General features: G+C 40.4%; 1 protein-coding gene across 4 annotated transcripts in view; it reads left to right on the top strand.

The window, feature by feature from the left end:
• Positions 1 to 23516, top strand: part of PRKN (parkin RBR E3 ubiquitin protein ligase) — a 589279-nt gene that overhangs the window by 310957 nt on the left and 254806 nt on the right. For 3 of the 4 annotated variants that reach the window (XM_053382342.1, XM_053382339.1, XM_053382343.1), the window contains exon 7: positions 16997 to 17056. The exons of the other annotated variant lie outside the window; for it this stretch is intronic. In XM_053382342.1, coding sequence (XP_053238317.1) covers positions 16997 to 17056 — 60 coding nt within the window. The remainder of the gene's footprint in view (positions 1 to 16996; positions 17057 to 23516) is intronic. 4 annotated transcript variants of the gene reach the window in all.

Raw genomic sequence — 23516 nt, 5'->3', positions numbered from 1 at the left:
GCTTGTATCACTCAGCAACTTTGCACTATTGAAAAGTGCTTCCATTCTTGCAAGATGGTACGGTCCATTTTTGCCAAACCCCTTGCCTGCTGTAGCCCCCCCCCCCCCATGCCATATGTCTCATACTATTCTGGAGGGACTCCAAATCCTCAGAATTAGAACAGGGAAAGTTGCATTTGATAGGGTGGAATTGGCAAAAATTAGATAGAACTGTTTTCCACTAGCCCAGGGCCATTGTTGGATACATTCCATGTCAGATCAATATGGTCATTTTTATTTAACTAATTATTCATTGTTGCAGAAGTCCCAGTTTTGACAGAGTAAATCCTTTTAATGTGTCCCTGCTTCTGTTGCTCATGGCCAGACTCAAGGTGGCACATGCTCAAGGCATTTGCCACCCTCTTCATTGGTGTGTTGATTTCCAGCCTGTGGAATTAAAGCAACAATGAAGGCTGCAGTCCTAACCCCACTTACCTGGGAGTGAGCTCCACTGAATTCAGTTGGACTTACTTCTGAGTAGATTGCAGCCCCAGTTACATTTTTTGCTATCTGCTTAGCTTTTGTTCGTTAAGTTCAGTTGTCTATAATAAGAGAAGTAAGCTGATCTGAAAGGAAAAAGAAAGACAGTGACACAGAGAAGTTACAAACAACAATGGAAAATAATGAGCCTTTCTACTTGGCATCTAGCTTTTTTGAAGCTGACAAACGATTATCTATGGTGCAAGAGGCACAATGCTATCAAAAAGCTGCTTCTTACAAAATGTCATGCTGGTGAACGAAGATAATTGATAATTGTGTAGGTGGCCAATTAAGCTGTTGCTTATCTAGCAGTCTTTCAAGATTGAACATGGCCATAACTTTCAATATATGTAGTGGAATAGTTTGTTTTCAGGGTAGGGAAAAAGCAGCATTTTTTTTTTGCCTTGTTACAATAAGTAGCAACACTGCACAACCATGAAACAAAACTGTATCAGTATATTGAAAAGCAAATAGGATGCTAGTCAGGGAAGGACTTGCACTGTGGGCCCCTACCCAAGTAGCTGAGAGGTTTTGAAGTTTCCAGAATGGTGCAGAATGGTTTCCAGAAAGGTCATGTAGCCACATGAGACCCCCATTCTGCAAAAATGACATAAGAAAGGGCCCCTAGTTGCTGCTTAACCTGCCTGGACCCTGTGATCAACATCTGAGGCTTTTCTTTGTGTGTCTCCTGCAAGAGATATTTGGGCCTTTTTGTGGTGGCTCCTCAATTGTGGAAAGCTATCCTCAAGGCAACTTAGCCGGTGCTAACTTTGTTATCCTTTGGTCACCAGCTGAAAATATTTTTTATTTTCTTTGGCATTTGGACAGCACTAAGGGTTTGATTTTCAATTATTTATTTTTGGTGTTAATTCCTATGTGGATGGGGTGGTTATTTCATGCTATTTCATGATTTTTAGTATGCTTGTTTGGTTTTAACTGATTTTTAAATTATATTTTGTATGCAATTCTCACTGTAAATTGTTCCAAGACTCTCTTTATTTGTGTGAACCAATACATAAACTGAAATTTGTTTTAACAATGTGCCCAGGTTACTTAAATCCCATTGGCAACAGTGTTGCCAGTGTTCTTTCTCCCTGCCACTTCTCCTTATCCAGTGTAAGGGCTATGCACAAATGAAAGCAGGCTCCAAATGCATCTCTTTTGCTGTATGGGAAATCATCTGAACAACTGAATTCATTTTGTATGTTAATTTTACTATTATATGTATTTTTGGACACTTTAGGATATGCATTTATATATCTATATCTATCTATCTATCTATCTATCTATCTATATATATATATGTATATGTGTGTGTGTGTGTGTGTGTGTGTGTATATATATATATATATATATATATATATATATATATATATTGCATGCTCTGAGTATGGTTCATGTTGGCTAGCACCCTGCAGTTAGAGTGTGAGCCTAACCACACCAAGTAGGGAGTTAACACTATGGAGGATAGTGTGTTTTGCTGGTATGTAAAGTCTATAAATTGTTTTTTAAAATGCTGATCTTCTTACAGTAACTAAATAATGGCAGAGGCTGGTACAATACCTGCAAAAAACATTCAGAAGTATGTATTTAGTGCTTTAGTAAATTATTTTTATGATAGTCTATTAAAGCTTGGTCATCAGCAACATTTTAGAAAAACCACACAACTCAGGCAATTTGATAGCTACTATTCACTTGCATTTGTTTTTGCTTGATTTTGAAGAGTAATGGTATGTTCTGAATTTTGGAACTACATTTTCAGTTTTGTCAGTTACAAGACCATATGGATGCCCTGGCAAAGAAGGGTATAAAACGTGTTCAAGGTCTGAGCTTCTTTTTCATGTCACTCTGTCTTATAAATGAGTCTTTCTTTCTTTCTTTCTTTCTTTCTTTCTTTCTTTCTTTCTTTCTTTCTTTCTTTCTTCATAAACCATGGCATAGAGTAAACTGGTGATACTATTGTACTGAGATGACAATGGTGAGAGAGGAAAATGTTCACTTAAGTTGCCCTGCTGTTACTAATAAACAGCCCATGCCTCACTGACAAATTCTGAGTTAAAATCCTGTCATCACACCAGTGCAGGTGACCCTCTATAATACCGGTATGTTGTTGCTCAGTATTTAAAAAAACAAATACCTATGGAATACACACACTTTTTCTCTCTTTCTGGGACTGTTAATCACCAAGTTCTATATCCCTACAAACAATGACTGAAATAGTTACTTTGAGGATATATGTAACGTAGGTCTTGGAGTACAACTTGCATCAGCCCCAGTCAGCATAACCATTCAGGAATTATGGGAGTTGTGGTCCAGGAACATCTGGCGGACACCACATTGGCTACCCCGGACCTAAAACAGCTGAAGAAGCTTTAGACCAAAGTGCCACCGCTGCAATTCACAAGCCTCCCATTCCAATCATTGGGACAGCTCACAAGCAAGTGTACTGATGTTGGTGCATTAATACTTCAACCAGGCACAAAACTGGCTGCAATCCTGTACACGCTTACCTGGCAATAAGTCCCATTGAATTCAGGGGTGCTTACTTCTGAGTAATCACATACCTCATTGCTGTTCCTTGCCCAGTTGACTGACTGAATGGAGTTGTAGTCTTGAACACCTGTAGGGCACCCAGTTGTTGGAAGCTCTTGTGCAAGCAATGGTCTGTCCTCACTGAACATAACCAAAAGTATGTGAAGTGTCTCCTTGCCTACCCCTGAATCTAGAGCCCAATTATGACACAAGTGACTGAGAACATTGTGGCAGAACTTGCACAGAACCCAGGATCATCATCCTAAGCTAACTGTACATTGGCTGATGTCCCTTGTGGATTTTTTGGCTGAGAGAATTAGACGTGCTACGCATTCAGTTCCCCAAATTAGAATCTTGCAGGCATTCTGTAAGGTGCTACAGCACTTTTTGCAGACTTCAAAAGCTAGTTTTACATAACTTGAATATCATCTCTAATTATTTTGGAGCATTTTAGACTTTAGCAAATGTTGATGTCAGTAGGGGGTAGGTTTGCACTCAGTAGGGTTTTCCATTAAGAATTCTCTCTTTGTGTACACGGGCGAGCACACACAATTTTTTGTCCAAATATCAAAGTGACAAAAAAGGACCAGCTTTTTTTCCTGCAAGTCACATACATTGGTATTTTCTTAATGGATGTTTCTTGGTTTTCCTACTACTGTTTTCTTAGAAGAGAAACAACACAGCAAATTCAGTTTCTTCCCTCAAGGCATATTCTCTGTGGCCTGTGCTACAATATCGCCAAGCATCTGGCAGGAAACAGAGCCAGACAATTAAAGAGCTTTGCAGAAAGCAATGCAGTCTGCACCGTGTCTTAGAGAAATGTTATCACTGTGAAGCTGGTCAATTTGCTCTTGTGTGAGGATTTCTGAATTTTGCTCCTGGAACGGAGGAATCCACAAGTCAGTGCAGTGGCCAAAACAGAGGAGGCTGGTCACTAGGTCATCTCTCTTGGTACAAGCAGAACCAAAAAAATACAGCTCTATCAAGGTATTTGATGCTGACTCCTAGAAATGTGAAATTTCACGGTGTCCAACTTTTCCCCTCTAATGCTTTTGTCTGAGAAGTTCACCATCCCACCAGCTTCAGTAGTTGCCAGCTGACAGTGGGCCAAACAATTTGGCAAGATGGGCTCTCTTACCCTATTATTGGCCTGACATGTGTATGACAATTGGAACATTTTTTAAAAATCACTCCTTGGGTGAGGCTGTGTGGTAAATCATAATGTGTATGGACCCCCATTTGGTCAGAAGCATCCAGAAACTAGCTTTTGATGCCCTAGTAATGGTGCATTACAAGTGCTATATGGTGTTCTAAACTGAAAGCATATCATGTAAGACTCAAGGGACTGTTTGGCTCAGTTAGGCTAAGCAGAGATAAACTAGTTCATTATGCATTGACCTGCACTCCCCCTTGGCTACATTTGCACCATGCGGTGGATGGAAATCTTTTGTAAAACCAAGCTCCTGACTTTGGGCAGACTTTGAGCACCCCCCCAATAAAATAAAATAAATACAAGGGGGAAGGGGATCTATTACAGCAAATTCTGTGTGAAGGACCTTAATATCTTGCTAGCAGCAGTCCAATTATTTTAATGTTTTCAGAATTAACAAAACTAGTAACGAAGTAGAATTTTTCTTTCACGATAAATGCTGCATTTTCAACAGCAGGCTATATATAATAGTTTTATAATAGTTTTATATTGATAGATATGCTGTTATGCAATAGATATGGTGTTTTGTGGAATCTTTTTAAAAATCACGTAATGAAATTAGAATTTATTTTAAAAGAATTACAGGCATGCTCAAGCAGAAAAAAAAATTCAGTTCCATCCATGTATTTTATCAGATGAAGTTTAAGCACTTAACTTCTCCATTTGAAATAAATGGAAACTCTGAAAGGATTATGCCTGGTGTTAAGAACTTTATTATCAGACTTTTTAGAAGTATGCACTAAGTATTTTTTCCTTGGCATTAATTTTCCAAGGCATAACAGAGATAACAGACTTTTACTTTCAAGATTGCAATGTATATATATATGTATATATATGTGTGTGTGTGTGTGTATGTATATATATGAGTGTGTGTGTATATATATATATATATATATATATATATATATATATATATATATGTATATATATGAATATATGATTCTTCTTTTCTACATCATCAGACCTTTGTGGTGGCTTCAGTTCAAACAATTTCATCTTCTCTTTTAGTTCACAGTTTGGTATAAACCTCAGAACACAATTCAACAGTTCTATTTAGTAGTTCCATCACAAGACTAGTAAATTAAATCAGAAGTTAAATCCTGATGGTTTCCCATTTTCTTTGTATTGGTCAATGAGTCCAAAGACAGGGAACAAAACAGATTTACTGACGAAGTCTGTATCTAACATATTTGGGAAGATTTAATTAGCAATCCTGAAACACTAATTTGTTCTTAAGATGGCTTTTGTTGCACGATTTTCACACAGCTTTGGCTTTCTTTCTCTATTCTCATTCATAATCCCTTTCTGTCATAGTAATGAGATGGAGGACGAACACTGCAGAAGAATACAAAGGAGTGGGCTAGAGATCAGAGACCCCCTAGAGAAAAAAATGCTAGTTGTATTGAAACTATTGTAGCATCTTTTGAAATGCCTCAGGAGTTTTGTTTGTTTTAGATTTTGCTTTGGGCTAAATTTGGGTGGTGGTTCCAAAGATGACGCACCACAAGCATCCTTACTTGGATTAAGTATTTTATTGTAAAGGGCTCATGACTTATCTTGCAGGTTGATTTCCAAGACTTTTAAGTTGTGCTTATTGAACCATGGTTGGTTACATTGATCACAAACCAAAGTTAATCTTTGTCATGTATGCATCCTAAGGATTAAGCGGAAAGAGCCATAAACCAAGTATAGAGCATCTCTGCTTTTCATTCCGAAAGCCTCAGGTTCAACCCTGGGCATCTCCAGGTAAAACTTGAGAGATGCCTGCTTGAAATCCTGAAAGGCTACTGAGTTCAGTGTAGACAATCCTGAGCTGCATAGACCAACGGTCTGGGTTTAGCATAACACAGTTTCCTAATATGTGCCCTTTTTTTTTTTTTTTTTGCTTTTTGTGGAACATTTATGACGTGTGATGTATTAAAAGTAAAAAGTCCTCCTAATAAATAGGAAACACAAATGAAATGCAAATTAAAGCATAAAACCATTAAAAGGAGTAAGGTGTGTACCACTGTTTGAATACATCAAAGCTTATTGCACCTCCCCAGTTAAACATGTTTTAAAAACAGTGGCCCATACTGTCTTAAATGGCTGGAGTGAACAAGAAGGCTTTTATCTACTTGAGGAAAAGTCTACTACACCGATGATGCCAGGTTATTCCATAACAGGGGTGCCACTGTTGAAAAGGACCTTTTTTGGGGGGTGTCACCCACTTCACTTGGTACACTTTAACTTTTTATTGGCACATATGTGAATATAATAGTATAATAGTAATGGTTGTCTGCTTTTACAGTAGAAGACTTCAGTGCTACTGAGGCATTGCTTTTGTGCAATCAGCTGGAAAGTATATTAAAATGGAAATTCCATGGAGCACTTAATATTGAGCTGATTTATCCATATGTGTGTGTGTGTTAAGAAATTTAGAAAGTTTCTTAACTCATTTATATTCAAAAGAATCTCAAAAGCAGCATGTAATACAGTATATGAATACTCAGATTTGGAGGGGGGGCCCTACTAAAATGATATACTATTCCCAAATGAACAGCAACCAGGCTAGGATTATCCATCTTGGAAAATCTGGTAGAAGAGTAAAATGTCTTCAGTGGGTGATGAAATGCCACCAGAAGGGAGTTTCGTAATATTGGAGTTGCTACACTAAAAGGCCTGCTCCATGTCACCATAGTTCTGACCTTGGGGCCATGTGGGACTACAAGAAGCTCCTCCCCTGATTACTATAGTGACTGAACTAGTTTGTGGACATAAGGCAATCTTTCAGCTACCCTGGTTCTAAGTTGCTAAGGTCCTTATAGACCAATATTAAAACTTTCAACCTGGTATGGTAGCATATTGACAGCTTGCTCAGATCCCTCTGTGCAGGTGTGATGTGCTGTTGATAGGTCGCTCTAGTTAGCAGCCTAGCTGCCACATTCTGCTCCAGCTGCAGCTTATGGACCACATCTAAGGACAGTCCCACATAGATTGCATTATAGTAATTGGGCCTGTTAGTCAGAAGTTAGTTCCATTCATCAAAGGCTCCTTCTCATTTACAGATTTTGCCCTTCCACTTGGAATCAAGTATGAGAGCCAGGGTGGTATAGTGGCTAGAGTGTCAGACCAGGACTTGGGAGACCAGCCTCATATAACCAACATGTTTAAGTCTAATTGAGGGGTCAATACCATAGCGTAAGCGGTCCTGCCAGGAGAAGCTCACTTTGAGAGGGACTAGGTAATCAAGTCTTTGTTCCCCAAGTCTACCAGAGAAGTTCAGTGTGTGAAGAAGCTAAGCTGGTTGTTGCAGCTTAGCTGCGTGGCTCTTACAAGCCTTTTTTGAGTTCCTATACCAATAATTTATTAACTTTCACCATTGTAACTAAGCCAAGTTTTACTGTTTATGCTTTCTGACTGATGCATGGAAAAGCACATGAATCTTTGAAGGGTTAGTAAGTAAATCATTTTAAACTTACTAAACGTGTGGTCTTTTTCTATGCTGCGGGAAGAGGAAGGAAATTGCAGGGGCATATCTTAAAAGTCTAACAGCCTATATTTTCATGCTTTCCTTTGCTGCATATTTTGTGGTTTTAACCAAAGAGTACTTGCCTCAAACTTTGATCTTGGCATCCAGGAATTCTCCTTTTATACCTACTTTTCCTTGTCAACCACCACTATTCCTACTTGGCTGTGGAGTCCACTGGGTGACCTGAAGCCAGTCATAGCCTGTCAGCCAAACCTACCCCACAGGGTTATTGCAAGGATACAGTGGACTGCTTTCTACAGTAGTTGCAATTGCTGGACACTTTTCAAAAGCAGCCAGATGTATGTTGCTTATCATAATCTAGCCTGGATGTTATTAGAGCACAGATAATAGCTAGGAATATTTCCTAGAGAATCTTAAATTAGTTCACCACTGTAATTCCTTTTTTAAGAAGGTGAAGTTTTCTTCCTTTGAGTAATGTTCTCACTTAGTTTAAACTAGCTATGAGCTGGCTCTGCCTTGTATGTTGAGCTTAGATTTTCAAATGCATTATTACAATGTGTCACAATAAATGAAATGCTTCTTCAGATATGTGAGATATGGGGTGGGGGGAGTGGGCTGCTTAAAAGACAGAACCCGGTGACCATGTGCCCCTTGCTTTTATGTTGCTCTTTTATTTTATTTTGTTCTCTTGTCTAAAGGAAAAGTGAAAAATATTGCTTCCTTCATTACCAGTTCTTAAGCTCATGAAAAAAGAGCCAGCAGAGAGTCTAGAAAAACCTTTGAAATCCCTTTCACCCTATCTGTGCTTCTAATTCTCTGAAAGAAACTTAGACAGCAAGGTTAGGGAAAGTGAGGAAAGGGGATAGCAAGGAGAATTATGACTTTAAATGAGTTTCCACTATCTGCTGTGATGATATAAAAAAAGTGTTTTGCTGTCTTCTGGCATCTTATTCCAGCTTTTCACTTTAGCAATGTTCCATGGTGCTGTGTTTCATAGATATTGGAACAAGAGTAAGATTGAGGGGGGGGGGACCTCATAGCCTGATCCACACATTCAGTGTTTTCACCTAAAGGTGCAATGTTTGTGTAGATTCAAGGTCATGCAATATGAACCAGGATTGACCCAAAACATTTTGCTGCTGGAAATGAAGCACAAAATATCACTGATCCCATTCAAAGCTCATTGGACTGGCAGTTCAGTCCTACTTTAATACCAGGTTATTTTATTCCCACCAAGCATCTCAGGTTCCAAAATAACTGCAGATGTCTTACAGTACCTGCTGGTGGACAGCTTAACATGGTAGTGAATTAACATTTCTCTCTTGTTCATCATGTTAAAGTATGAGTGTAGAATAGAAAACCCAAAGTCTCATGCTGTTCAGTCTTACTGTAGCACCACGCGGGGGGGGGGACCTCTAGCATAAGATGTTGAGCCAGCATAAGGGTGCTCAGGGTGTTAGAAGATGGCCCTTCTCCTTGTTTAGCCCATGCTCCAGCTACTGATGTACATAACACACAGGCATGAGTCAACTCACAATAGGTTTCCTGTAGTAAGATCCAGGTGCTTCGTAAGGCAATACAGGACCAGAACAATATGTGCCCTCCTGATAGTTCCACCACCCTCAGAGGTTTAGGGGGATGGCCCATGAGAGAACATTCTCTGTGGCAGCCCCTAAATTGTGGAACACTCTGCCCACAAAAGAGCATCTGGCTGGCAACCTCACTTTGTTTGTTTGTTTGTTTGTTTGTTTGTTTGTTTGTTTGTTTAGTATACTGCCCTTCAACCGCAGATCTTAGGTTGGTTCACAACATAAAGCTTTCAGTAAATGCTGAAGATGCACTTCTTTGCCTTGACCTTTGACCCCCCGACCTATGTTTGTAGTAAAGGTAAAGGTACCCCTGACTGTTAGGTCCAGTCACAGACGATTCTAGGGTTGTGGCACTCATCTCGTTCTATAGGCCGAGGGAGCCGGCGTTTGTCCGCAGACAGCTTCTGGGTCATGTGGCCAGCATGACTAAGCTGCTTCTGGCGAACCAGAGCAGTGCACAGAAATGCCATTTACCTTCCCGCTGAAGTGGTACCTATTTATCTACTTGCACTTTGACTTGCTTTCAAACTGTTAGATGGGCAGGAGTTGGGACCAAACAACGGGAGCTCACCCCATTGCGGGGATTTGAACCGTCGACCTTCGGAACGGTAAATTGTTTTAAACTGTTCGTAACATTGTGCTATTAAATTGGTGTACCCTACCCTGGAGTAGGGTGAAGGGTGGGATAAGGAGGAGGAGGATATTTTGTTGTTGTTGTTCTGGGACGCGCAGTTTCTACAGCCCATGATAAACAAGTCCTCCCGCTCTTTTTATGTCCTACTATTACAAGTTGCCAGGAGTGATCAACTTGGTTCTCTAGTTTAAAAACAACAGTTTCTGCACAAGACATAATCCTTCATTCATCTGATTTTTATTTTCAGTTGACATATTTTATATGGGAAAATGGGTGACTGTGTTTCTGTTGCATCCCACATTCCTCCTAGGATACCTTTGTTTCAATTCTCTGGGGATTCAATGTATGGGGTCCTTTATCCTATTTGGGCGAAGAGGTGTAGAAGAGCAGTAGATCAATACATAACCCCCCCCCCCAGGAATGTTTCTCAGACTGTAATCTTCTTGTTATGAAACACCCCCTCATGATGCTTAGATGTATTCTTCAGTGAGCTGCAGATCTATACAAAAAGAAAGAGTATTCCACTTACTTTCTGAACAAGGTGACCTTGTAAATGGAAGGTGAGTGCCACATTGCAAAGTGGCATATGATTGGATGTCTGTAGTCAGTGCTATGGAATGCTGGGACTTGCAGAATCCCAACGTGTTGCTACAGCAACCAGCTGCGAGGGAGGAGGATTTAGTTGAGCCAATTAGGCAAGGAAAGTTACACTGCTGAGCGGGTCTGTGTGTTCTCTCTAAAAGATAGTGGGTCCCTGTGCACTACTGGGATTATGGGATTATTTGAATTATGGTGCTGGAGGAGACTCTTGAGAGTCCCATGGACTGCAAGAAGATCAAACGTATCCATTCTTAAGGAAATCAGCCCTGAGTGCTCACTGGAAGGACAGATCGTGAAGCTGAGGCTCCAATACTTTGGCCACCTCATGAGAAGAGAAGACTCCCTGGAAAAGACCCTGATGTTGGGGAAGATGGAGGGCACAAGGAGAAGGGGACGACAGAGGATGAGATGGTTGGATGGTGTTCTTGAAGCTACCAGCATGAGTTTGATCAAACTGCGGGAGGCAGTGGAGGACAGAAGTGCCTGGTGTGCTCTGGTCCATGGGGTCACGAAGAGTCGGACATGACTAAACGACTAAACAACAACAAAAGTGCACTACTGAGGAAACATGCATTATAGCTCTCTCATGCCAAGCACACCAAAACAAAGAAGCTGCTCAGCATTTCTGTGTAAGGAACACACCTTTGTACTGAAAAGCCACACTCTTTTACTCTTGATTAATGTGTTCAGAATAACTATTGGCCCTGGTTCAGTATTCATAGTCACCAAAATAGATTGGAATCTCACTTTTACTCAAAAGCATAAATTGAAAATGGCAAAATTGTTTTTAGTTTGCTGTACTTTTTCCTAGTGCTAATGTTAGAATAACAACATCTTCTGCTTCTGCACCATAGAATTGCTGATTGAATGTACTTTATGGTCTGTAATTGTATTTCTTTCTCCTATCTCAGCACTCTGGTACTCAGATTCATTTGAGAGTTTGATTGACATTGTTACCCCCCTCCCTTTTCCCCACTCAGCATTTGAAAATAAAAGGAGGGAGGGACTGTTGCACGCTGATGAGCAATCTTTATCTGCATCCAGGTGCACCTCTGTGTTCTTCACAGTATCTTCAATATTCACAGTATCTTCAATAATGCCTTATAGAAAAAGGTAATTTCACATCAACTTTGGAAAATGGCAGTTTTGTTTCTCCTTTTTACTCTGTATACATTTTGAAAGTTAAGAAACTTTCATGATAGTTGTTTTTTAATATATATATATATATATATATATAGGGAGAGAACTAAAAAAATCATGAAATACAATGAAATAAAGTAAGTCACTGGGATGCGGCTGGTGCTGTGGTCTAAACCACAGAGCCTCGGGCTTACCAATCAGAAGGTCAGCGGTTCGAATCCCCACGACGGGGTGAGCTCCCGTTGCTTGGTCCCTGCTCCTGCCAACCTAGCAATTCAAAAGCACATCAAAGTGCAAGTAGATAAATCGGTACCGCTCCGGCGGGAAGGTAAATGGCGTTTCCGTGCGCTGCTCTGGTTCGCCAGAAGCAGCTTAGTCATGCTGGCCACATGCTGTCTGTGGACAAACACCGGCTCCCTCGGCCAGTAAAGCAAGATGAGGGCTGCAACCCCAGAGACATCTGCAACTGGACTTAATGGTCAGGGGTCCCTTTACCTTTAAAGTAAGTCAGTATTTAAATTTTAGAGGATTTTATTGACACTAATAGTTGTTTTCTCTGGTCTCAATCCCCTCAACCCCAGCTCAGAGAAAGTGTCAAAAGAGGAGGAGGTAATGCTTTGGGAGATATTGCCCTCAACTCCAGTGATTGTCCAGGCCAGGGAATTTGGCTTTATCTGACTTACGGCACACACACCCTGCCCAATGCAGTCCTTATCATCTTCACATTGTTGGAACAAGTCACAACATAATTGGGCAATGGCTGTTTGTAAAACAGAGCTCAGGAGAGGCAGGTTGAACAGCAAATCTTGACCAGGTAGCATTCATGGGACCTCAGCATGCTGCTGAGACAACAGTTCTCCTTGGGTGAATTTCAGTCTCATTTTTTTAAAAAACAACAACAACCCAACAACTTGTATTTGTGACATTGCTCTGTTCATTGTTACTTCAGACTGCATTTTAATAATTTGACTTCATGATTTTGAACCTGTTGCTTTGTTGTATTTTCTTTTGTTGCTATATTTGTTTATTATGCTTCTTTTACATGAGATTCCCAGCAGTTTCCTATCCAGGGGTTGATTGGATCCGTGCCTCCTTAGTTTCAGCCACACTGCTGCTTTAGGTCTTCCCAGTCCATCACTTGACCCTTGAAACTGGAGTTAATTCTGTAACCCTGGAGGCAGAGATCATTTGGAATCTACTACTGAATCTGAGGCCATATTTTATTTACAGCTTTTCTCTGTCAGAGTATGTGTAAATTCACTTCACACTCCTCAGGAATCTTGCTCATAGTATAAAAGTTTGATGGTGCCTAACATGGCGGCTTGGGGCTAAATTTGACTTGGTATAAAAGAACTGTTGACAAACGTTTGCCCCTAGTTCAGTTGAAATAATGTTATATACAGTATTCCCTGCCGTAAATATTTCATTCTTTGATCTTCAGATGCGCTTTTGGAAAGGGTTCCCAACTTCTCTCACTGTATATGACTTTTGTTTAGATACAGAAGAGGTTACTTTGTGTCATTACTTCCAACACATTTGTGTATAATGTTTATTAAATAGCCTCAGTACTCATTTGAAAAGTTTTCAAGGTAGCCCAAGAGAAAATACTATCTATCCAAGTGGATAGTGATCTTAATCTTTTTTTATCTTTTCATAATGACCCAGACAGTCAAATAGAATAAAAAAGGATGTTCAGGAAGAGAGAACAAGGTTGGTACAAGACAGGCTCATGCAAGTGTCAGTAATTGTGTACATCTCTCCCCCTTCCCTGCTGTAAAGCACCAGATAGATACTAAACTGCAGTCTGGTCAGTTAGTTACTGTAGTTTATGTTGGAATTGATAAGAGCTTGATGAAGATCTGTGGGCAGGCTTTGTAGCAGAATGATCAGAACAATAATTGGCAGCTAATGTGACAGAATTCTAATCGGCCTCAGGTGTCTCATAGCAAGACCAAGGAGATTTGATATGCCACCTAATCCTTCAGCAATAAGTCTCACTGTGTTCACTTCCGGTAAGTGCTTTAGAGGTGCTAATGCGTTCTCTACGAGTATCATCTAAACTGGACAGGTTTAACTGGCATACAGAGTTATATTTTCAGCTCTTTGATTATAAGAAAAATCAGTTTTGTGACTTGGAATATAAATACAAACGAATTGACCACAATCTGATTTGTTGCGCGCGGGGGGGGGGGGGGGAGATTGATTTGACATCCAACCAGCTGATGTCAAGGAAATTAACCCAAATATCTAAATTCAGTTCTTTATCAGGTGCAGACTTTTGGGCTAAAATGCAGGACCTGCGGGCTCTAGGAAATCTACATTTGATCTAGATAATGTTTATATTCATTCTGGATTTTTGAGGGTAAGGAAGAGGATCATTATTCTGCAAGATGTGGCAAAACTTGGGACCTCATATGAATGAGCTATTTGGGGAGCTCCTGCTGAAGAATTATACAAAAAGCCCATGAATGTACTTTGGACCTGTGGATGTCATTGTCCATCTCTTTCTTCTTTGAACCTTGCTGCTATTATGATGTCAGTGCACAATCTCAGTTTTATATACATATAATCAACCAGAGAGTGTTGAACAAGGAAGGAGGATCAGAAGTGACGTTCCCAGTTTTCACCGGTTCATCACAGAGGAGATCTTTCATCTTGCTTCCACACAGCACTCCCAAGAGCCCTGTCTCAAATGCAATAGGTCTCCAGAGTTGTTGTGGTAGTATTGCGGCTTCTTCTTTCTGAATGATTGCCATATGGTGGTTAGATTCAGATGTAGCCTCAAACCCTGATAAAATTTACTGACTTTTTCCTGGTAGGCTTCAGCCCTCAATGCCATGTTTTAACCATTTCTCATTTCACTGACGTTGTTCCACTGTTAATAGAATACCAAAGAACTTCCTAGCCTCTTTTCTTGTTCACTTTGTTTTCAAACCTAAGCTTGTGTTGAATTTTATGTTGGGAAATGAAGAGCGACAGACTGCAGAGAAGAATTAATTCCTTCATGTTTTTTCAACAGCTTGCAAATCAGTGTATTGTAACTTTCACACTGCATGCAAATAATCTAGCTTCCACCTTGGCTTCAAGGCACTCCTGCATCCCAGCACACCAGGAGATTTCAGACTGTGCTGTCTTAGCTTCATTTGAAAGGGGTGGGGGAAGCTTCATTTGAAATGCAATTGATAGTTTTTGACTGGAGGAAGAAGTGCAGTGAGGCCATCAGAGGACTGAAATGCATCTTGATTCAACCTTATCTAGATTTTTTAATTCCTTCTTTTTATTTGGTTTGTGAAATATATTTTTTCAGTGCATGCCACTGGAGACAGTTATGTGAATTGGAAAGGCAACCATACGATATTCTAATTTTTGGGAGATCACACACAATCTGTTGTTTTCTAGCTTGCTAGAAAATAGGCCCAGTAAGATCTCTTTACCAGTATGGTTTTTCTTCACGTAGTAGCATATAAGCTTCAGAGACCCATTGCAGGAGCTTGTGCAGGGATGTTTTACCCATGGTTGGAAGATCTGGAAGTGGGCTCTGGGATTTCCCACTCCATATTCCCAGTCCCTGTCCAACATGCATTCTCCTTTCTCACCAGTTCTAACCATGGCTGATTACTGCATTGCTACGGATGTTGATTATGAGCTCATCCATACTGTTGTTTAATGTGGATAGTAAACTTCATGTACATTCATTAATTTCCTGTTCTCCATATGGTGTTCTCCTCTAAATCACTGCCTTCCCACACTTTCCCCTCCACTAATTTGGATTTTCTCACGCCTCTCCTTTCCAGAGTATCCCTGGTATGTGAAAATCCAGCCTGAGGGAGGGGAATTTGTAGGAAGGCAGTAATTTGGAGAACAGCATATGGACAACAGGAAATTAATAGATGTACAGGAAGTTTACTATCCACATTAAACAACAGTATGGATGATGCTAACCATGAGGCAAACAAAGGTCCAGAATTCCTCAATATTCGGTCTGCAGTCCTGCCATAATTTATCTTACCAAATGATAAGAAAACTATTACCACACATTAAGGACAGATGTGTGGCAAAATGGTAATTTACATCTACCACAAATTTCCTTTTAACCAGAGGTGGTTAACCAGCATCTAGCCAACCTCCTCCTTGCCTGGGGAATTCATGCTGAAGAGAAATGAGAAGGCTTAATCCTACATTTCACTGCTGATAGCTTAGCCATTTTAAAAGAGTGCCAGCATTACACCCAGGGACCTTTATTTTTTGTGCTGCAAATAGTTTGACATAACTTTGAAAGCATGTATATTCCCATATTGATTAAAATCAATCGACTAAAAAAAGCATAGTACCTTTCATGTTATGTATCACATATTCTCTGGAGCCAAAACAGATGCATTTCTGAGGGAGAAGAAATTGAAATGGAATTGTAGGTGTGGGTGGGTGTGGGTGTGCTTGTGCATGTAAGGCTTCTTGAATAAGTCGATTTCTGTGAATTCCTGTGTGAACTGACTTGATCTGCACCTTCTAGACTAAGGTAGCACACTTCTCAGATCAAAGTACCAACAACATGTGTATTTTAGGAGAAAATGTCTTTTAGACATGTGTACATTATGGTAAAATTGTTATTTAAATACCTATTTATAGATTTTTAAAAACCAAGAATGTGGAGATAAATGCAGGAACCAGATGGAATGGACTTATGAATGAACATAAATAAATCTGTTGCATGGTAGAAACAGGCTGATACATACATCCTTATAGGCATCTGCACTTGCTGGCTTGAGACATCAAGGATCCCCCTTTAGGAAATGTCTGGTTCACTTAAGCTGTTATTGAGTTTTCTTTGAACATGTGTAAAGCTGTCAGTGATTATGACTCAGGCAAGTCCAGTGCAACACAGGGTGGAGTGGACTGCACTGCACTGTGAATGAGCTTCTCAGCAGCAGCCCCAAGTGTGAAGGATGTTGTTTGTTTTCTAATTTATACACATATAATGGTCAGTGTAGAGGGTGGGGAGATAGAGCTGCACTGTCAGTCCACTTGATGGGCTTTTGACTACCCATTTCCCCTCCTAAGTACTCATTTATTGTTAATTATGATGAAAACAATAATGCATTAACCAAACATAAGTAACTTGGATTAATCAGCTGCTTTGCAGGCAGACACTTGCTCAATTCCCTGGAGTTCCCATCAGCAAATTGTAGTAATGATGCTGATTTGCACAGTACTATTGTTTCAGCTGTAAATACCTGAATTGATTACCCAGGAGCCCCTGCCTCAATGTAGCCTTGTTTTTGCTTTGTTCTTTATTATGTTAGGTATCCTGCACAGCAGGGGGCCTGTAACCACGACAGAGTCACCTTGGGACTTCAAGTATGGTAATCTAAATGAATTCTTTGTTGCTGTAAATTACAAACAGAACAACAGCCGCCTGCTCCCACATTTATAAATATGTATGGTTTCTCTGCCGTCGTGAAATTATTATGGCCAGGGATAGATCAAAGTGAATTAGCACCTGCCAAGTAAATTTGATAGGTCATTTTCACTTTAATTTTATTCCTGTGTGTCATGACACAGTACCAAAATTAACACTGACGTTGTCCTTTGTTACAGAAACCATTGATAATGCTAAACTGGGTGGCAGAATTTTTAATTGGTTCATAAGAGTTTCAGCCATGTAAGCCAGTTGTTCTGGCATTAAATAGAGACATCAGAATGGTATTTATTGCATTGCTAAACTACAAAAAATCAATGGCAGAGTTGTATGTAATGATCTTGGTCTAATAAACCATGGTTTGACTGAGAATGAGAATTGTGCTTCCCCCACCCCTTCTCTTATTGTGCTCTAATGAAAGACTTCCAGGGTTGTTAAACCACAGTTTTCTGTTGCATCCAAACTGGAAACTATGGTTTAATCTCCGACCACAAAATTATATCAATCCAGCACTGAAAGGAAGAATATAATCATTTTAATTTTTTTTTAAAGTCATAATATCTCTATCCCATTTTCCTATACAACATACAAAATTAAAACCACAAATTAACAACATATAATAATTTAGGCTGATTTAAAAATAGCTGAGCCTTTCCAAATAGCATTGTTGATATTTTAAATTAACATTAAAGGACAGTCTAAATATCCAGGTCCTTTGTCAAGCATGCACTAGCTATGCTCACCAAAGAACTTCATAAGCCACCTGTTGTGGCTGTCTATTGAGAACACAATATCAGGGTGTGTCTGCAAACTGTGAAGCACCTTTCAGGGCCCAAGACAAAGGCAGATAGGCTGTGCTACTTTTGTAGGACATAAACTGTGGTGGTCTTTTTAAATAAATGTAGGAGAGAAAACATTTGGATTTTTAACAACTGCAGTTGGAAAGGAGTTGGTTGACACAGAATGCCGTAGGGACATTTTGACTGTGCATAGCATATATTTAAATACACAGGGAAAACTGCTCTGGACCAATTTGCATCAGATTGTATCTTCACCACTGTTGTGGTTTGTACAGCTATTTTGACCTACATTTTGTTCAGTGCCACATGCCTAAGTGAGGCTCAGCATTGTCTCCATTGAAAGGATAGGGCAAAAATATTCAGGGTTGAGTCTAGACACATCTGGGATGTTGAGAGAGGAGGCCTCATAACTGGTAGGATTTGGCCTGATGACACCCAAGAAAAGGGGAAGATTGTAAAATGTGTTATTTGCACTTTATATGGTGCCGAGCCCAAAGGCTTATGCACCACCATATTGTGTTAATGGGGGGGGGGATCTCAGGAAAGGTATGTTTTTGTTTACTAGCAAAGGCCGTCATACCTGACCCACCAAGTATTTGTTTTTGTATGTCTTTCTTGGGATACCTTTGACCCCGATACCAGATCAGTACAGTTAATTTGTCCTATCAGTGGAGGAAAAGAAGGTGTTCCACTACTTCTTAATTTAAGAATTATACATTTACCACGGTTCGAGACATGCTGCCATTCATGCATACCACAGAGATGAATCCTTGGGCTCCTTCTAGTCACATCTGCAGCAACATCTCAAAAGACTTCCCTTCAAAATCAGATGTAACTGCCTAGACTCTACATCAGTTTCATTTCAAAGTGAACGATCTCCCAAGGAGCTATCTAGTATCTTGCCTGTCTGTTCCAATTCCTCAATTTTTTCATCACTCTTCAAACAGGGATCATTCATATCTGCTAGGATCTTTTCATACATGATAAAAAGAAACAATCAGTGGGGAAGAGCCATGGTGCAGTGGCAGAACATCTGCTTTGCAGGCAGAAGGCGCCAAGTTCAATCCCTCTCATCTCCATGTAGGGCAGGGAGGGACCCCAGTCTACAATCCTGGAGAACCTCGGCCAGTCAGTGTAGACAAATACAGAACTGGATGGACAGCCCAGCTCTGGCTCAGTCAGTAGAACATGAGACTCTTAATCTCAGGGTCATGGGTTTGAGTCCCATGTTGGGCAAACAGATTCCTGCATTGCAGGGAGTTGGACTAAATGACCCTCAGAGTCCCTTCCCACTGTATCATCCTCTGATTCTATAATTCTAAGACAATTGGTTTAACTCAGTTTAAAACAGCTTTCTGTGTAATCCACCTAGCAGGAATGAAACACGTTTTCGCCAGATCATCTTAAAATCCACACACATGCACACAAAACAAAAACAGTGTATATATTGTTGTGTGTATATAATGTACACACATTTTGCGAGGATGTGTGAAAAGTTGAAAGAGAAACCACGTAGACTCAGACATTCAGAATAATCACCTTCAGGTTTGTACCCAGTCTATTACACACCAACACACACACACACCTGTCACTAAAATTAACCATGCATTGAAGAATCCAGAAGTAAGTCACAAGGGAACAAATATTACTGCTTGCTTTTATCTCATGACATGACATAACATTTGTGGCTGGAGTATAACTCTTGCCCTTTGGTTGGATTGGAGTACGAAGCTTAAGTTCAGGCCTCAAAACAGATATAACAGTAGCAGGTTTTATATCAACTGTAAAGTAGATAAATGTGACTGGTTGTGTTCCATTTTTGTTTCCTTTTATTTTTTTGGCAGAAAAAAAATGAGAGAATGGAATCTGCCATGCAGACCTCAGTTAAGGTTCACAGATATTAAGTTGTCCTGGATTGTTTCTGTCCTGCATGGTATTGATGATTGTTGTCATGTTGTGTCAATGGTTTGTAAATATCACTCCAGGGATGTACATAGGCCACTGAGAGCTGCCTTATACTGAGTCAGACCTTGGTACATCTAGCTCAGCCTTGCCTAAGCTGACTAGCAGCATCTCTCAAAAGTTTATGGCAGATTCTCTCCCAATTATACTTGGTGATGCTGGGGATTGAACCTGGGACCTTGTGCATGCAAAGCAGAGTTAAGGCCCTTCTCCCAAGGAGTGGTCCAGGGGCCAGGTCCAGCTTATGGAGCAATGGCGTTCCTTGGTGCTGGGTGCTCCTTGGCCAGAGTGCAGGGGTGGAGTTGTCCCAGCTGGAGTTGTGGGAGGAGGAGGCCAGGAGAAAAAAGAAAAGGGGTGGGAGAGAGAGAGAGAGAGAGAGAGAGAGAGAGAGAGAGAGAGAGAGAAAGAAAGAAAGAAAGAAAGAAAGAAAGAAAGAAAGAAAAGTGCTACCAAAGGTATGGTACAAAGATTGCCCACAGTTTCACTCATGAGGGAAACAAAATTACGGTGTTTTTTGCTTTTGTTTGTTCTGGCCTTTTGGATGTAACTTAGATAGGAGCCTGTAAATTTGCATTTGCCACTGATGTTAGTGTGAGCCATATTCCTCTTAGGCTGTGGAATCTAAAGGCATCTCAAGGCAATTTGGCAACCCACCTCTAAATGTGTTAATTGGCTTATATATTTGGAGAGCAAATGTAAGATTCTGGAATAATGTTGTACAAGTACACTAATAGGGTTTTTTTTGAAAAAAAGCACAGTAATTTAGAAATTAGTTAGCAATGATATCTTATAAAAATGGGGAAACAGGTTTATTTATTTTCACCGAAAGAGATGTCATCTGGAAATGGAGGCAAAGGCACTTGTCATCCTAATGGGAAAGAAAATAATATTCTGAAAACAAACCTCATGTGGATGCAATACATGCTCTGATTCATCAGTTAATGTGCCTTGTTAGGCTTGGCTGCTTACCCCATTATCATGGTTGTTCCCACACACTCTAGCAAAATTTGTAGGCTTTTTTATGAGCCCAAAGCATAAAGTCATAGGCAGTGATGTTATGTAATGTACAGCAATGTTATTTGGTGGGCTTTGAATACAAATTATCTCTGTGTGTGTATATATATAGAGAGAGAGATAGAGAGAGAGAGAGATTTCCATTTTATCAGTCAATTTTTCAGCTGGTTTGCTGTTCTTTCCCAGTCACTGTGATGCACATTACACAACGTGCTACTTGACAGAGACTAGTAATGTTGAGTTTCTTGGGCGGAGCCAGTTAATAGCAACATTCCCTACCCCTGGCCAGGGAAAAGGAAAACCACAGACTGGGGTAACCTAGCTGGCTTAAACACGGCAGAGTCTGTCTGAAACTTAAGATGATGCTGATGATGACGATTTCTATATCTGACCCTCCAAGTGTTCCTATTTTCCAGGGACATCCCTGATTTAGAGAAGCCATCCCGGTTTCTCATTTGATCCCAGAATGTCCCACTTTTCCTTAGGATGTCTCTATTTTAATTGGAGAGTATGGAGTTATCCAGCCCCCAAGCTGTGTGAAGGCAATCCTGTATAGGGAAGGTTTTTTTAATGTTTAATGTTTTATTATGTTTTTATATATGCTGGAGCGGGACGCGGGTGGCGCTGTGGGTTAAACCACAGAGCCTAGGACTTGCCGATCGTCAGGTCGGCGGTTCGAATCCCCGCGGCGGGCTGCACTCCCGTCGTTCGGTCCCTGCCAACCTAGCAGTTCGAAAGCACCCCCGGGTGCAAGTAGATAAATAGGGACCGCTTACTAGCAGGAAGGTAAACGGCGTTTCCGTGTGCTGCGTTGGCTCGCCAGATGCAGCTTGTCACGCTGGCCACGTGACCCGGAAGTGTCTTCGGACAGCGCTGGCCCCCGGCCTCTAGAGTGAGATGGGCGCACAACCCCAGAGTCGGACATGACTGGCCCATACGGGCAGGGGTACCTTTACCTTTACCTTTATATATGCTGGAAGCTGCCCAGAGTGCTGGGGCAACTCAATAAGATGTGTGGAGTATAAATAGTAAAATTATCATTATATAATGGGATGTCCCAATTTTCATCGGAGAAATGTTGGAGGGTATGCTCTATCCCCCTTCATCCAAGGATCACAGGGTAATTTACAATATAAAAACACAAAAACGGATACCATAGTAACAAACAAAAACAATACACCCTAGTTTAAAAGGCCATAGATCGTTTCATTAGCCAAAGGCCTGGAAAAAGAAGAATGTTTTTGCCTGTTGCCTAAAGATATGTAACAAAGGTGCCATATGAGCCTCTCTGGGGAGAGCGTTCACAAATATGGAACAACTGTAGAAAAGGCCCGTTTTGGTACTGCCACCCTCCAGACCTCTTGTGGAGGAGACACATGGAGAAGGACCTCAGATGATGGTTGCAGGGTCTGGATTGGTTCAGCTGTTTTAGACCAGGCAAGGGGGCTCTGACAGGCTTCTAGAATCCTCCATTCTCCTTCCTAAAGCCTAGTTAGCACTTGCCTAGCTTTGGGAAGAAGGTAGAGGGCTCTAGGACCCTGCCAGAGCCTCAAATCTCCTTCCTAAAGCTGAGCAGATGGTGTGAGGACTGTGGAGGAAGTCAGCTTTGGGCCTCTTGCAAGGCACTGTATTATCAAGGTCCATGCTGACCCTGGAAGATTTTGCTTCTCCCATAGCCATAGTCTTGGATTCAAGCAGAAATCAAACATGTCTCTCCCTCTCAGGCATCTGCCTGTCTTCTGCTTCTAGCCCAGCGCGCATGTGTGTGCGTGCTCGTGCACACACACACACACCTCAACTCCCCCTTTTGTCCTTCTAACTACCAGCCATGTGAGGGAGGGGGCCCCACCCACCTTTTCTTTGGCTCAAAGAGCAACATCCTTTGTTACCCTAATGTGCCATACTTTTTTTTTTACATTTTTATTGATAATTTTAATTTATAAACATCTCAATATATTTACAATCATTTTAACATTTCGAAACTCGACTACCTTCCCCTTCATTCTGCGGTTCCTTAAATTTATTTATATATATATATATATATATATATATATATATATATATATATATATATATGTATATGTATATATGTATATATATATATATTTCCTGCATATTCCATATTAACTTAACTTATTCATTTATTCATCTACTTTAAATAGACTCTTATAAAACTGCAGGTTATTACAATAATCCTGTCAATGTTCCTAACTGTTTACAGTTTGATCATAAATATTCAGTAAACCATTTCCATTCTTTTATAAAATGTTTGTTATCCTGATTTCTTATTTTTCTGGTAAGTTTCACCATTTCTGCATATTCCATAAGTTTTTGTATCCATTCTTCTTTCTTCGGGACTTCTTTCCATTTTTGGGCATTCTTGCCACTGTAGTCGCATACATGAATAAATTTCTATACATTTTGGGTAGTTCTGCCCCTATAATTCCAAAAAGGAAAGCTTCTGGCTTAATGCCCCATACTTTGAGCCATTACCAAGACTCTGGCCTAGCTATTACAACAATTGAACCCATCCTCAATCCAGAATTAGAAGAGACTCAGGCGTGTAGTCTAACCTCCACCCCCCAAACTCACAACACTGTTATTGATCAGTTAAAGCATGATATATAT

This window comes from Podarcis raffonei, chromosome 3, assembly GCF_027172205.1.
Source record: "Podarcis raffonei isolate rPodRaf1 chromosome 3, rPodRaf1.pri, whole genome shotgun sequence".
NCBI lineage: Eukaryota > Metazoa > Chordata > Lepidosauria > Squamata > Lacertidae > Podarcis > Podarcis raffonei.
Note: the sequence above shows the minus strand (reverse complement) of the source record. Positions and strands in the feature narration are given on the sequence as shown.